At 57.1% G+C, this 14351-nt stretch overlaps 7 protein-coding genes across 7 annotated transcripts; 1 reads left to right on the top strand and 6 right to left on the bottom strand.

Moving 5' to 3' along the window:
* Positions 1 to 1896: 1896 nt before the first annotated feature.
* On the top strand, positions 1897 to 3530 carry BDY17DRAFT_174211 (uncharacterized protein). The gene is made up of 2 exons (XM_033729837.1): positions 1897 to 2073; positions 2133 to 3530. The coding sequence occupies exons 1-2, from the start codon at positions 1994 to 1996 to the stop codon at positions 3388 to 3390; spliced, it is 1338 nt and encodes a 445-aa protein (XP_033588508.1). The 5' UTR covers positions 1897 to 1993; the 3' UTR covers positions 3391 to 3530.
* An 815-nt stretch (positions 3531 to 4345) lies between these two features.
* Positions 4346 to 5393, bottom strand: BDY17DRAFT_325443 (uncharacterized protein; the record flags this gene model as incomplete). The annotated part of the gene is made up of 3 exons (XM_033737361.1): positions 4346 to 5017; positions 5088 to 5261; positions 5322 to 5393. 3 exons carry the CDS (start codon positions 5391 to 5393, stop codon positions 4346 to 4348), a joined length of 918 nt encoding a protein of 305 aa, XP_033588507.1.
* A 428-nt stretch (positions 5394 to 5821) lies between these two features.
* Positions 5822 to 6396, bottom strand: BDY17DRAFT_317613 (uncharacterized protein; the record flags this gene model as incomplete). Its single annotated transcript, XM_033736118.1, has 3 exons — positions 5822 to 6138; positions 6215 to 6264; positions 6383 to 6396. The coding sequence occupies 3 exons, from the start codon at positions 6394 to 6396 to the stop codon at positions 5822 to 5824; spliced, it is 381 nt and encodes a 126-aa protein (XP_033588506.1).
* A 639-nt stretch (positions 6397 to 7035) lies between these two features.
* BDY17DRAFT_231603 (ER protein Pkr1-domain-containing protein) lies at positions 7036 to 7257 on the bottom strand (the record flags this gene model as incomplete). Its single annotated transcript, XM_033730223.1, has 1 exon — positions 7036 to 7257. A coding segment is annotated over one exon (222 nt), but the record flags the coding sequence as incomplete, so codon positions are not given.
* Positions 7258 to 8015: 758 nt separating this feature from the next.
* On the bottom strand, positions 8016 to 10646 carry BDY17DRAFT_253158 (glycosyl hydrolase family 47-domain-containing protein; the record flags this gene model as incomplete). The annotated part of the gene is made up of 1 exon (XM_033731318.1): positions 8016 to 10646. One exon carries the CDS (start codon positions 10644 to 10646, stop codon positions 8016 to 8018), a length of 2631 nt encoding a protein of 876 aa, XP_033588504.1.
* Positions 10647 to 11638: 992 nt separating this feature from the next.
* On the bottom strand, positions 11639 to 12227 carry BDY17DRAFT_325439 (uncharacterized protein; the record flags this gene model as incomplete). The annotated part of the gene is made up of 4 exons (XM_033737360.1): positions 11639 to 11686; positions 11748 to 11954; positions 12011 to 12096; positions 12164 to 12227. The coding sequence occupies 4 exons, from the start codon at positions 12225 to 12227 to the stop codon at positions 11639 to 11641; spliced, it is 405 nt and encodes a 134-aa protein (XP_033588503.1).
* Positions 12228 to 12352: 125 nt separating this feature from the next.
* On the bottom strand, positions 12353 to 14225 carry BDY17DRAFT_174168 (uncharacterized protein). The gene is made up of 2 exons (XM_033729836.1): positions 13910 to 14225; positions 12353 to 13848 (listed from the first exon to the last, which is right to left on the bottom strand). Exons 1-2 carry the CDS (start codon positions 14125 to 14127, stop codon positions 12606 to 12608), a joined length of 1461 nt encoding a protein of 486 aa, XP_033588502.1. The 5' UTR covers positions 14128 to 14225; the 3' UTR covers positions 12353 to 12605.
* Positions 14226 to 14351: the final 126 nt, after the last annotated feature.

Below are 14351 nucleotides of genomic sequence, written 5' to 3'. Positions count from 1 at the left end.
GTCGCACGTGTCAACGAACCATCTGATTACCGCCCGTGCATCATAGGGGTGGTCACTATCGTTCCGCTTGCCCGCGTAGTAAGACTCGATGAAAGTGAACGTGCTACCTTGAATGCAGTCACTCGGGAGAACGGCAGATACTGCGAGGGGATCGTCGCCTGCCCGGGGCGTACGTGGATGCTCGTCAGCCTCGGCATACTCAGTTTACTTGTTTGTAATCCAGGGAGGGGATGATACATTCCTGGACAGATAGTGGATTTGGGGAACGAGGCGCCAAAGCCAATACTGGGATGGCACGCCTGGCCAGAACCTCTGTGCAAGGGGTTGCTGGTGTAGCGCTGACGTTGCGGGAGAATTGGCCGCTGGATGAGCTGGCCGCGTGGGTGAGTGGAAGCCAAACCTGATGGTCAGTCGTCACCCAACCCAGCCAACCGTCGTTTGCCCTGGTTATACTGCGATCAAAGTGCCACTCAGCCGGGCCTTCCAATGGAGAGCTATTATGCCGACCAGGTCGCTCGAGCAAGCCATCCGATTGGTACCCTCATTCGTGCGGAATATCAGGGCAGATGGAAGCGGGAGATGAGCTGCACGTTGTTTCTGCCGATTATGGTACGCATTCGGCCGACATCACAGGGATGCACCGTGTTTGAATTGATGCAGACAAGCATTGGATTGCGTTTCGGACGGAAGTTTGGTGAGATGACATCGGCAGTGGTTTGGTCCTCTCGGGACTGAACATGGAGTGACAACACCGGCTGCAACTACTTGAAAGACAACACCTGGCGTGGCCGAGGTGGGAGTGGATAGCAAGGTAGGTGGCGCGACAGTTTGTGCAAGGCCGTGTGATCGGCATAGATTTGAGATCTGAGATCTGCACGTGGCGCGGACATGCGAGGCCGGAGTGGTATCGAGCCGGCCGAGCGAGGCGTAGTGACGAGAAGTCTCTGCTTTGCACAGTGGACGAATGCTGGAAAGATCTGCGCAGGATAGGTGATCCACCGCGTGCAATCGCCAAGCGGAGTACAGGCATGACGAAAGAAGAAGGAAAGGCACGTATGGAGCCAAGCGTTCCGGTGTCTCGGCGCGTGGGGGCCTGGATCGAAGCAGAGGCCAGCGTGCTGCCGTGCCGTGACGCCTCGTCCATTCGAGCGCGGAGGCGGTAGGAGGCGCGATGCTTTTCCTCCTCTTTGCGATCGGAGCTTCGCTTTCCAGATCGTACTAGCTCATATCGGGGCTAGCGTCACATGTCTCCTGCCTCACCGGGAAAGGCGCGTGGAGACTAGATCTCGCCAGATCTGGCCCGATGTACGGCCGTTGACGTTGTGCTGCGCGCCCCGATCTTGTTGCCTCCAATCACAGAGCACCCGGCCGAGGTTTGTGGAGAGTGAGTGGGATGGGAGTTGGATGCGGGAGTGCTGGCAGAGGAGAGCGAGGAGCGGGACAGGTAGGGATGGCGACCGACCGAGCTGTCCCCTGTCCGAAATCTGCTTTGCTCCGTCTCCCGTCGATTTGTGGTCACCTTGACGTTATCTTGCTCTTCAGCCGCTACCACCTTCCCTCCCACCTTCCCTCTCCCTTCTTCCTACTTATCTGGCATATTCCTATTGCCTCCTTTCTGCCACAACCCAACCATCTCTTCCAACCCGCGTCCATCGTCACTCGACACGCTATCACCGTTTGCCACCCACGATCCCCCCCCAAGCTCTCGGCCGAGCTTCGCCCCACCCGTCAATACCTTACCTTTGCCACCGCCTACATCTTTCCCGTCGACTCGATATCCATTGATTTGGTCTGCCATTGGAACGACTGGTCGTCGCCACTCACTACCAGCATCCTGACATCTTATCCCATCGACTCTGGTTCGTCAAGTCACCCAACTCCACACCGACCTGTCACGGTGTACCGTTCATCGCCACTCAGTCTGCTGCGACGAGTCATCTTAAAGGAAGCATAAACCCTACCATCTTCCGCTTGGGCGAGAATCTCAAGGACGATGCCTCCTCTTCGCAACTTGCCGGCTGCGAAGCCGCCACCCGCCAAGACCGAGCGCAGTCACGAAGAAAACCAGGAAAGGTGTGTATTCGTCGTCTCTTGTCCTGCACCCCCAACATGTCCGCTGACCTTTCCGGCAGAGCATATATCGCTGCATCACGACGGAGTGACCGAAGTCTCGAAGCTCGAGTCGAGTCGGCGAGGCGAGCATCGGAGATTCACGAGAAACGAACGGGTCGAAGACTGCGCGTCACGGAGCAAGATGTCATCAACGAAGAGATGTACGAAGAGGAGGATGATAATATCCCCTGGCGATACCGACATCTCTCAATGATGCCCAACCTCGCTTCCTTACCTCCTGATCTCAAACGACGCGTCGAGGCCCAACTCGCCTTCGAGATGGAGCGCTCGCGTATGGTCGATCCCACCGGCCGTTTCGGCCAAGGCTCGCAGTTCATGAACCCGGGCATGATGTCGATGCCCCTTGGCGGACAACAGAGCATGTTCTCGCCGTCCATGTACTCCATGGCACAGCCCTCGACAACCATGTCGCCGCAGTCCGCCATGTTTCCCCCGCCTAGCCCGTCTATGGCACAGCAGCAAGCCCGAGCAGGAACGCCAGGCCAGCATCGCCAATCGCCGTATCTCCGCCCTGGTCAACAAGCTCGCTCTGCTTCGATCGCCGATCCTCAGGAGCTGTCGATGCACACCCAACAACAGTCGCACTCCGCCCAATCCCCACAAACATCCTCGTCACTCAGTGATCGACGAATGTCGCTCCCGACAAACCGCAACTCACAATCTCCCAACCCATCAAAGGCCGCAAAGATCACACACACCGGCTCAAGCCAGCGCTCGCCGACGGACTCTTCCATGCACGCGCAGCCGCACTTCTCGCAGCCATACTCCTTCGCCGACTCCAACCCTTACGCACCTCTGACTTCAACTCTTCCATTGAACACACAGCAGCTCCTCGGCGGAGACGGCATGTTCGGCTTCATGGGCGACTTCAACTCGCCCCCTCTCAAGCACAACAGCTTCGGCATGGATCCTCCCATGTACAACTACAATCCCAACGCCAGCCTCAAGAGCACCAACAAGCGCTCCCACGACCAGATCACCACCACCACCGGCCTCGAGCAGACCCTGATGCCCACGGCATCCGCGCTCCACGGCCAGCAAGGCGGTGCTTCCGGCTTCTACGACTCGCCCATCTCCCCCGATCAATCCATGCTGAACACCAGCAGTGCCATCGATTCCGGCTTCGACGGCTCGGGCTTCTACGACGATAACTTCCAGCTCGACGCGTTCAACAGCAGCGGCCAAGGCTCTCCGGCGGCGGACTTTAGCAACTTCACCAACGACGAGCTTTACCGCGACTCGTCGTTCGCCTTCTAAGGGATTTCGACATGATAGACTTCTGTTCGCGTATGCGACGTTCATACCACATTGTCGACCTGAGGACTCTTTTCGTCGTCTTCTGGATTCAGCACACGACGGTGCCCTCAAAGCCACCGACTTCCAGATCCTTTCTTTGATCAATGTCCGACTAATTTCTCTGCAAATGCGAGAAGCTATCGTACATCGGGCAGGAACTACACTTGTTTTCACGGCCATTTTGCTTCTCGCGGGCGCAAAGAAATAATTCCGACGAGATCTTCAACGAGTTTCTTCTCCTTACTTTACTGGGTTGGCGCAAATCGAGACGAAGCAACGATTGGGGTGCCTGTACATGCACGGATCTTGGTCTTTTCTCTGTACAACACTTTTTGCTTTTGGATCTTCTCTCAAAATTCGACGGCAGCAGACAGACGCTGCCAACTGGGCAGACAAGGGAACAGGCGGATTACCAGCCACGCGTAGGCTGGTGGAATCCTTGGATTTTGTTGTTATGGTGGTACATCGGTGCCGGATGGAGCACTTTGCAGATTTACGTTTGCACAGGGTGATGGCGCGCGTGGGCGTGGTGATGATGCTGTGCAGCATACAGTCGGAGGATTACTCTGAATAATACGCACGGAATGCCTTTACTTAGACTTAGTCGTGAAGTGAAGGGAGAAGAAAAAAGAACGAGGGGTTTACCCTTTTTCCCCCTCATGTGTTTTGAGCATCTTCTGGTTCTCACCCTGTTCTTTCCATCGTCATTGGTTGATTTCCCTTGCTGGTATTAGATACTGCCTCTATCTGATTGTACAGACGAGCCAGTCTCGTCTCTTTGCACGATCATCCATGTGGACAACGCAGACGGAGATTGAACAACAAAGAGAACCATCTACTCCCACACAGCATTCATTCTCACCACCCGCGAATCCCACGCGTGCAGATGTCAACACCATGCAAAAACCATCAAGCCTCACATCTCCTCATCATCAGAATCACCCTCCGGCTCGAGCGTCTTGAAGATGCCCTCGTCATCGCCATCGCCTTCGTGCTCTCGGCGCGCGAAGTTGACAATCTCCGCGAACTCGCGGCGTTGCTCTTTGATTCGGGCTGCTGTTTCTGCGGCTGCTTGCGACGCGTGCTCGTTGTTTGGATGCTGGTCGAGCTTGTGTGGATTGGTGGTGGGAGTGAGCGTGTGGTTTGGAGAGGGGGGCGATGCTGATTTCTTCTCGTGGTCGTCGAGGAACTGCTGGGCGCTGGCGAGGAGCTGGTGGACGCCCTCGTTGTCTTTGTCCTCTTGCTTGACAGTGCTAGGCTGATTTGCGTCTGCTGAGTCCTGGCGTCTGACGTGAGCTGACAACTGCTCTTTGACCACGCTATCAGTGGGCGCGAGGAGGCCTTCATCTTCACCCTCTGCCTTGATCGCTGCCTGGGCTTTCTTGCAGCGCTTTGTATTCGGGGTGCCGGAATCCTCGTCAGCAGAAGAAGGAGCAGCGCGTTTGCGCTTCTTCTCACCGCTGCCCTGATCGCTACCCTCCCCCGCATCACCGCTGGCAAGTGCCTTCTTCCTCGCGGCGAGGAAACACGTCGTGGCCGACGCCACGTTCTTGTAGCCTGCCATCTGCTGGAGTTTGATGTAGTCCACCTGCATCGCACGGCTGTTAGCTCGATGTGTTCTACTCAGACGAAATCTTCAGGGAGAGAATGCAACACACCTGCGGCTGTTTCGAGCGGAAACAGCGCCACGCCATGAGCAGCATCTTCCGATCACCATCCGTCAATTTCCCCGGGGGTGATGAGCAGACCTTTTTCCTCGTCGCGAGGTAGCAAGTCGTGGCTGAGGCGGTGGTGCTGTAGTTGCCCATTTGCTGCAGCTTTGGGTAGTCGATCTGCCAGTGTTTTCGCGGGTTAGCGATTGCTGGGATGCATTTGAGGGGGAGCACCGTTACCTCTGGGGCGGTCTTGAAGCATTGCCAGGCCATGGTTAGCAGGTCGTTTTCTCGTGCTGTGAGCTTGGCCATGGTGGTTGTATTGTTGTGAGGTAGTGAGATGCGGGTGAAAAGAGAGGAGAGGGTAGAAGAGGTGGTGAAGTTGTTGCTTCAAAGCAAGCATGTGACGTGCGAAATGAAATATAACAGACCATGTGAAAGCGGGCCTGTCAACTTCACCGAACAAACGGGAAGGAGCGAAACACGTACCACGTGACGGAGAACAATCGGGTATTCATGCTATTCCGATATACTGCTGCACGTGATGTTGATCCGTGCGTGTCTCACTGACTTCGATATGCGGGCCCCAAAGGCCTCTTCATACGCTCATATGGGTGTGACGGTGAGCCTCATACGGCCTGCCCAGTCCTGGTCTCCTCGAGCATTCTCCCACGTGAACACCGCTTGGAACAAGCTCGTCTCAGTAATTCTCGCTTCATTCATCGCCCGGCTGACCACGTTTAAAATCCTCTCCCACCACCTCTTCCCCTCCCTCTGCCCCGTCCCCGCGGGCCTCCTCGCCCGCCGCCCCGACCACCCCGCATCCCCCCACGATCCTGCTCCTTCCGCGCCTTGTTCTTCGGTTTCGGCGCGTCGTCAATCAACAGCGTGTCGAGCGGCAGCGAGTCCGGGAGGATGAAGTAGCGGATCTCGGAGCCGCGGATGTTGACTTGGTCGAGGGAGATTTGCGCGCCGCCTTTCGGCGTCATCTTGGCGGTGCGGAGGGAGGTGTTCATTTGTGGGGAGACGGAGGCGATGGTGCCTTGGACGATGGTTCCTTTGCGAGGGTTCCATGTTAGCGGGGAGGACGATTTAAACGTTGTGGAGGGGGATTGGGCATTGCTGATGCTTACCAGTTTTGAGCTCGACGGTGACGGACTCGTTGGTGCATTTCATGAGGAATCTATCACGGCCTGTTAGTCGGGCTCTTGCAACCGCAGTCTTGGGATTCGCTTCCGTGCAGCACGCGATGTTCGCTATGCGGCGTGCAGAAGGAGGGTGGAGGCGATGGCATGTCTTACCTGACGAGCTTCATGGTTGCGGCTCGTGCGCCAATGCGCAGTATGGTGGTAGAGCCGGAGAAGGGGGATGCGTGGGGAAGTGTTGTTTCGTGAGGTGGACGTGAAGTACCTGACGTTAGTATGCGCGGGCCTGCGCTTCGCGGAAAGCTTCATGAAATTTCCAGGCGGGCTTGGCGTCACGTGCTTACGTATCAACTGTACTACGGGCGATCATTTCGAGTAGAATCAATGACAGCGATGGGTTTTAGTTGGTAATAATGCGTGAATACGGCAAACGTAGTATCAGGGTCGACAGCTATGCCACAGTAACAATATATAGAGTCGTTCGATCGTATCCATTCATCAGATCATGCATCACCCTGCGCAGACACCTTTTCCCACTCACTATCCGTACTAACCTCACCACTCCGATCCAGCTCCTCCACAGCCCTCTGTCGCAAGCCCGAACCAGCTCCACTCCGCCGCGCCCCCGTCGCTAACCCCCCCTCATCCCCAAGTCCTCCCGTCTTCTCCCCACCCTTCCCATCCACCATCAGGTCCCCCTCAACCTCCGTCTCCTCCCCCTCATCATCCGCCGAGTCGCCGACCTCTCCACTCCGCCTCCACTCCTTCGCCCCCCTCTTCCCCTTCCCCCGCGCCGCCCTCTCCTTCTCCTCCCCTTCCGCCTGCGCCCGCAGCACCTCCGCCGCAAACCAGTTGATACTCCACCAAAGCCCCGCGCAAAGGAAGCTGAGAATGACAAAGTGCACGCTGTACGTGGCTACCAGCAGGGCGAGGAGGACGAGCTGCAGCGCGGCGAAGGTGGCGTTGGTGGCGATAAGGAGGGTGGGTGTTGGGCCGGGGGTGAAGACGGAGGTCCACAGGTCGGTGAAGAAGTCTGCCATTTGGGATGGGTGGAGATGTGTGGTGTAGTGTGGTTTGGTGGTTTGCGGGTGGTGGAGTGTTGGGTGGGTTGAGACGGGCGAGGCTCAGGCGTGGGGAAGAAGGAGGTAAGATGATAACGATTCTGCTTTGGAGAGACTTCGCAGTAGACAGGGACTTCTTCTTCTTCTTTCCTTTCCGTGTAGATATGGTATGGAGTCTGCGCCTCGTTGTTGCGACACACCGATAGATCGGAAGAGAAGACCGGGGACCGAGATTGAGTGACAGCGGGAGGATGGAGCGCCGGGGAGATGGTGCAGGCGATGTGCGTCCAAGATAGAGCAGAGCCGAAAGCTGCGCGAGAGTCAATATCACAGCACGTGGACAAAGTCAAGACGGCCCAGATCACATGCCCCGTGTGATGATCAGGAGACAAAGTGTAGGTAAAGGAAGCTCATGAGACGTGAAGCGCGCCGCGGCTCGTTTCGGAACGTCATCGCGCATCGACTTTCCGCGCGCATGTGATCAGAATTGAACGACAACGTGATCGATGTGAGAAAATACTCGAGGAAGAATGATTTCGTATGAACAATATCCTTTGATGACACGCTATACAAGTCCCCGCGTCCGCCGTCCATCTACGCCGAGCAATGGGTATCACACCAAAGTTTCCCTAGGAGAATCAAGTCGAGAAAGCCACACACATCGCTCGCTCACAAGCGACGCCGTAGGGGCGCATAAAGAAGAATATAATGAATCAAGCATCGCAGCACTACGCAGCAAAATCAAATTCCGGTCGCCGGAACAAATGCGCCTCCGTATTCAGCACCCAGCGGTCCAGGCTCCAGTTGTCCGGGTCGTCAAACAGCAAGTAGAAGTACTTGAGCGTCTCCGCCAGCCAGAAGCTCTCCATCGAGTCGTCCAGCGCGGACTCTGTGTCCGTCACGTCGGATACGGTGCTGTACCCGTATCGCGCGCGCGCGTGCTGCTCCACCGCTTTCCACATGTTCCATCCGACTTCGCGCCAGTGCGGATCGCCGGTGATGCGGTACATGTAGAAGACCGACTCGATTGCTTCGGGGCGCAGCTGGTAGCGCCGGTCGGTGATGTGCGTGAAGCCGGGGGGGATGCCTTCGCACTCGATCTTCTTCTTGACGTAGTCTTCGTGGGAGAGGGGGGCGTTGCTTTTGGTTGGGGTGGGTAGGTCGTAAGGGGAGGCGAGGTCGGGCAGGTTGGCTTCTCCGTCTGGGAGTAAGGACGGGGAGGGTTGTGATGGGAGCTCTGAAAGTGCCTCGAGCTGTCTCTTGTACACGGCGGGATGGAGCGGATCAAGTGTCGCGTCTTCCAGATTGGCGTGCGAGTCGTCACGTAGATCGGGATGCGGTCCGTCTGCGACCACGGGGGTGTTGGGCGGAAGCGCTTCCTTCTGCACCGTTGGCGGCATCGGGGGAGGAGGAGGGGAAACGGTGGTTCCCTGCAGCCTCGTGGCGCTGTACGGGTCCAACACATCCCACCACGCGCTCTCATTCCACTTGCACTCGCTTTTAAGGTCTTCACACGCCATCAGACCGGCCATGTCAGGCATGATGCCCGTCGCGGTGACGTTGTACGCCCACACACACCCCTCCGTCAGCTTGGATCCAATGTCCACATGCTCCGGCTGATCGAAGATGACGCCTCCCATCGCAAACATGCCACCGGCAAAACAGGATAAATGCTGAATGGCGGGGCTGAAGTATTCGGTGAGTTCGCGCTCCGCCGCCGGTTTGGACCAGTCGGGTTTGAGGTCGACATTACCCAGCATCAAAATGTCCTCGTCCGTCTCCGTCATCGGCTTGAAGAGGAGCTTGTCGATTACGACCTTCATGCTGGCGAGATACATCGTCTTGTACTTCTCCACCTGCCCGCCAAGGAGCAGGTATTCCTTGGGGAGGTATTCGTACATGCTGTCGCTTGCGCCGCCCATCGTGTACATCTGGTTGGAGCTTTTGGAGATGGAGACGAATCCTTGCGGAACACAAACGTCGTCGGGAGGTGTCCGGGGGGTAAGCTCGGATTCCACTTCCTGCTCCTCCTCAAGTTGTCGTTTGCGCTTCAGCCCAGGCTCGCCTACAGGTGCCTTTCCTACCGCGTCCGGATCAGAGCTCCCCGGCGCATGACCAGCGGCATTGACAAAGGACTCAGGTAGGTGAGACACCGAGCCATCAGTGTGTGAAAGAAGGCCAGAAGACAGTCGCGGCGGTTTATCCTGCGGGCTCAGCGGGAGGTCCTGGCTCTGCGTTGAAACGCGTTTGCCGCATCCCGACGCATCAATATACGTCGGCCACATCCCAGGTATGCGCATTTTGTCTTGAGACTCCTCGAACAAGTCCATCACCCTTGCGACCGCATCGTAGTACTTGGGCTCGCCAGTCAGCTGGGCCAGCCGGGTGAATTCAAGCTCCAGTGTCCCGATCTCCGCGAGGATGGAACGTGAGCTGGCCCGCCTGCCAAGTGAGTTTTTAGGTCGATACCATGGGTAGTAGGTGATTGGCACTCTGTTGGGCGTATCGAAGGCGCCGTACAGCACCTCGGCTAGCTCGACCGCCTTGTCCAGGAGGACGCGGTACTGCCCTCCGGAGACGTCGTAGGCGCCGAGAAGTCCACCAAGGTAACGAATGACGGTTTCGAAGAGAGGAATCTCGCTCCTAAGGCTGGTGGTGAAGTCGATCAATCTGACCTGCTCCACAGCTTCCTCAAAGTCTCGCTGTAGTCCCATGACCCAAAGAGTGTCTAGCCCGTCGACCAATGTGGCGCCCCAACCGTTGAAGGGATCATTCGTTCCCCCAGATACCGGCATCACTTCATCGTGGCCGAATGCAAATTGTCGGTAGCCAGCCCAGGAGTGCATGGCGGCCTCTTGGATCTGCGCCAGCTTCTCCTTGTCCGCTCCGTACATGGTCAACTTGTTCCTTTGCGCCTCGATGCGGGGCATGGGAATGGAGGTGCCAGTCGGCAATTGGATTGTACTCGAGATGGGGTATAGTTCCGGTTGTTTGCTCCAATGCAGGGTGACGGAAGTGGAACTGGGCTTGCTTTCCTTATCCACGGGCGAGTTGGGATAGGGCACGGCATGTTGGTTGGGGCTGATTGGAGGTGCGGGAGGTGTAGGATGTTCAGGTACTTCGGGAGGTGTGGGAGGTGGCGGTGCATCTGCTAGCACAGAGGAATCTTGATTCGTAGTAGGTATGCGATTGTTGCCAGTCAGTGTATCCGCGTCAAGAGAAATTTTGTCGAGAGGCGAAGGCGGCGCATCGAAGGAGAGCGGTGGTGGAGCAGGCTGAGGAGGAGCGGGAGGCGAGTAGGGGTGGTGTACTGGCGGGACTGGAGGAGGAGGAGGAGCCTGTTGGACCCCCGGCCGCATCACCGAGCCGCCGCCGATACCGATGCCCTGCATTTTCAAGCTCTTGCGGTAAGCGTCCAAGTCGACGTCGCCGACGTTCCAGCTCCAAAGCCATAGCATCAGCGCTCCGAGAGCGGTGATCGCGATGACTCGCACGCGGCGATACCGGCTCGTGATCATCTTGCCGGCCGCGGGTCGGGGTGAAAGAATGAGATGCGGATGCAATGCTATTCCAATGGATGAGCGGGTTCAAGAGGATAGCATGGTGGAGGGAATGGAGCAGGCGGTCGACAAAGAGAACGACAGGAAGGCGGCTGCTCGCGTGAGGCGTGAGGGGTGGAAGGAACGTCGGCGCACTCGGGGACAAAGGAGAGGTGTAATGGAGGAGGAAGGGGAGGCCAAGATGAGGCCAAGAGAAGGGTGGTCGCTACTTGGCGATCACGTCGTGCGGCGCGCCGGGTCGAGGTCGAGGTATTGAAATGCAGGGGGTCCCCGCGTGCGCCGCGTCCAAATTCGCTAAACGGGCGTGTAGAGTCCCCTTGCTGGCCCAAGCCATGCGGGGGAGGGAGGCGCGCTTGTGGGAATTGCTGGCGTTGTTCATGCATCTCATCATCTTCCATCTCGCCAGTCTTCTTCAGGTAGTCAATCTTGCCCGTACGGGTGTCGTGTCCCACTTCACCCCCTCAAGCGACCTCCTTCCCAACTCTGGTCGCGAGAAAACATATTCCTTTTCGCCCATGGCTCGCGCTCTCTGGACCCTGATAGTATGCGGGGCACTGAGTTGCGGCAATTATAAGCTTAAAGTCAGGGGCTACTAATAAGGAGCGCTAGGCCGATGCAATATGACCTGCGGGCGATGCGGTAAGGTCGGGAGTCTGGTCTGCCAATGCATTGCTACGGAAGTAAAAGAGTGGTTTCCGAAGCATGAAGCATCACCCATCCACCATCCTCATCATCATCCATATCTCATCGAGTGCCCGTCTGACGAAGCGTGGTCCACGCGTGCAGCAGGCTCAAGCGTCAGAGGCAGCAGCCGCCGCCACTCCACCCTTGTGGCCAGCCTGACAAGCCTCACATCAGCAAAATTCATAACCAAAGGCAAAGACAGGCTCAACAACTCACCGCTTTCGCAGCCTCACTGCCAGGCTTGAACGTGCCATCCGGACGACGGCCCTCATCGTCCATCCCGTCGCTCTTGTGCCCACCTCCCTCCTTCACCTCCTCCTCCGTCTTCTCCCCAGCCGCATGCAGCCCGCCCTTGTGGCCAGCGGCTCTGGCAGCGTCGGATCCTGGCAAGAAGGTGCCGTCTTGACGACGCCCGGCGTTGTTCTGAGGATATCGTCAGCCGTCGAGTGAGTCCAACAGTATTGCATCATCACGCTTACGTGGTTCTCCTTGTCTGCGGCCTCGTGGTGTCCGTTACTCTTGTCCTCATCTTTGTTCTCGCCGTGAGAGGCTTTGCCGCCCATGCCTGAAGATGGAGCCATGGTTAGCTTGACTGTCCGGCGTGCAAGAGTGAGCACGACGGCAAAACTGACTCGCAATCTCCTGAACCCTCTCCTTGGGCAAGTTGGCGAAGTTGGCTGGGTTGGTATCTGCCATGTTGCGTCTCTGAAGTGGATATTGTGTTGGGGAGGATGGAGAAGAAGTCTGAGGGATGGTGATTGTAGTAATCGGTTGAGCGACTTCGGATGTGGTTGAATATAAGTAGTGCGAGTGAGAAGGGTTACACAAGCCTTGGAAGGGCGATGATTCGCTGAGTCTAGGCGCACCAACAGGCATCAGAAGGCTACGTGCATGTACATCACATGAAGCGACTGGTGGAACGCGGTCCCGTAAGGAAAGAGCGCGCTACGGCGAGGCAGGAGCGACTGGGTCTGCCCACACGGCGCTTCACCGCCTCAAGTCTCCCGAAGTGAAGCCAGCCTTAGGCTCGCACTGGCTGCAAGATCCCACAATATCGTCTCCCTCCAGTCATAACTACGACCGCAGCACAGGCTCCCATGATGAAAACGACCGATCCACCTCGAACTTTCGATCCATCACGCTTCTCACGCCAAAATGCACAGGCGCGCGGTCCGACACAAACCATGCCGCTTGCTCCTTCTCGACGACGTCCGCATCGTAAATCAGCTCCCAACTGACCTTCTCGTCCTGTCTCTCGCCCAGTGCAGCCATTTGATCCCACCTCTCCACATCACTACAGAAATGAGTGAAGGTAAGGCGGCGGTAGCGATACCCTTCTGCCTTCAAGCGCTGAGGCAGGGTATTAAGCGGCTCTCGTGAAAGACTCGGCGGGTGCATTGATCTCTCTGCCGCCGAGTTCATCGCATGCTCCGCAGTCTGAAGAGCCCGACTGCAGGCGAATGGGAGCAGGAGATCGAGATGCGGAATAGTTCTTCCCAGCTCGCGTATGATGTCGCAGTAGTGATACTCGGGATGGGCATCGAGTTTGTTCTTGTATGCGATGGGGAACCCTTCGAAGCCATCGAAGTACGGGGTGAGGTGGAGTTTGAAGGTTTGTAGTGAGGGCAGTGCGGCTCGAAGGAGGTCAGCGATCGCCCCCATATCCAGGATTGGGTGGACCCTTGGGCAGTTCACAATTTCGAGTCGTGTGAGTCGGCCCGGGATGATGCGGGATGCGAGTAGGCCTTCGAGGAACGTGACATTCATCACCAGGCTCAGCTCGATCTTGAGCTCTTGCGGCTGGAGTCGTCCGTAGTCAGATGGTGTCCTTTCCGCAACGTCCCCGCTCGGAGCCAGAAACCTTCTCGGCCGGAATCCTCGAGCCACTTCGCATTGCGCTCGTATATTGGGGGGAATGTCGTACTTGGTGCGCCATGCGTGGCCCAGGGAGATGCGCTGCAAGCTGGGGAATGTAGAGCCTGACAGCGCCTGCATCCACAGCCCGCTTATCGACATGGTATAGCGGGGACTATTGACCTGTTGCTGTATCCTGGGGCTCGAGACGATCGATAGATTGGTTACATTAGGGAATACGAGACCTTTCAGTCCGGCATTCATCAGCCAATCCAACACCTCGACGAGTGTGAGCGATATTTTGACTTGGCTGCACTGTCCAGCTATCCAGCCGATGCAGCGTGAGAGTTGTGGCGCGGAGGCCAATTCGCCATCTTTCCAGACGTGCACTCGTAGATCGAGGGTTTTGATCTCCCTTTCCCAGAGCGGGTCGTCTACGAGCTTGTCATCACGACGACACTCCCTGGACGAAGACTGCTTAGCGCTTTGATTCGGCGTGCTGCCGCGGAATGAATTGAGCTCACCCTTCCTCGACGTGGGATATAATTGGCGGTGTCGACAGCGCGTCGACGAGGTTCACCAGAGCAGGATACGAGCTAATGCGAACATGAGAGTAAAGTGGCTGCTGTACGGCCCGGTAGTGGTCTCGACTCGTTGAAGCTAGGTGGATCAGGTCGGCAGTGGTGAGGAGGGAGCACACCATTAGATAAAGCTCGCGTGGGAGATCTAGAAATATGGCCATGGCTATCGGCAGGTGATGTCGGAGATGTTGAGAGAGAACCTGGCGAAGTGATGGGCGATATAAAGGCCTTCAAGACCATCAGGGTAGCGATCGGTCTCAGGTGGGTCGTGTGTCGGCCATGCACGCAACCATCCCGGTGCGCTCAAGAGGGACTAAAGGAAACAGGGCGTGTGGGAAGGGAGAGGCATCCAGAGGATTCACTCGAGGGGCTGTCGTTGAGCAAA

The sequence above is a fragment of the Neohortaea acidophila genome, assembly GCF_010093505.1.
Source record: "Neohortaea acidophila strain CBS 113389 unplaced genomic scaffold BDY17scaffold_7, whole genome shotgun sequence".
Lineage (NCBI taxonomy): Eukaryota > Fungi > Ascomycota > Dothideomycetes > Mycosphaerellales > Teratosphaeriaceae > Neohortaea > Neohortaea acidophila.
The sequence above is the reverse complement of the archived record's forward strand: the minus strand, read 5'-3'. Positions and strand labels throughout refer to the sequence as shown.

Excerpts from the sequence above, each read along its gene's own strand:
- BDY17DRAFT_174168 (XM_033729836.1), bottom strand. The coding sequence starts at position 14,127 with ATGGCCATATTTCTAGATCTCCCACGCGAGCTTTATCTAATGGTGTGC. Across the intron at positions 13,849-13,909 it reads ATATCCCACGTCGAGGAAGG|GGAGTGTCGTCGTGATGACA; the intron begins GTGAGCTCAATT and ends GTCTTCGTCCAG.
- BDY17DRAFT_174211 (XM_033729837.1), top strand. The coding sequence starts at position 1,994 with ATGCCTCCTCTTCGCAACTTGCCGGCTGCGAAGCCGCCACCCGCCAAG. Across the intron at positions 2,074-2,132 it reads CACGAAGAAAACCAGGAAAG|AGCATATATCGCTGCATCAC; the intron begins GTGTGTATTCGT and ends CCTTTCCGGCAG.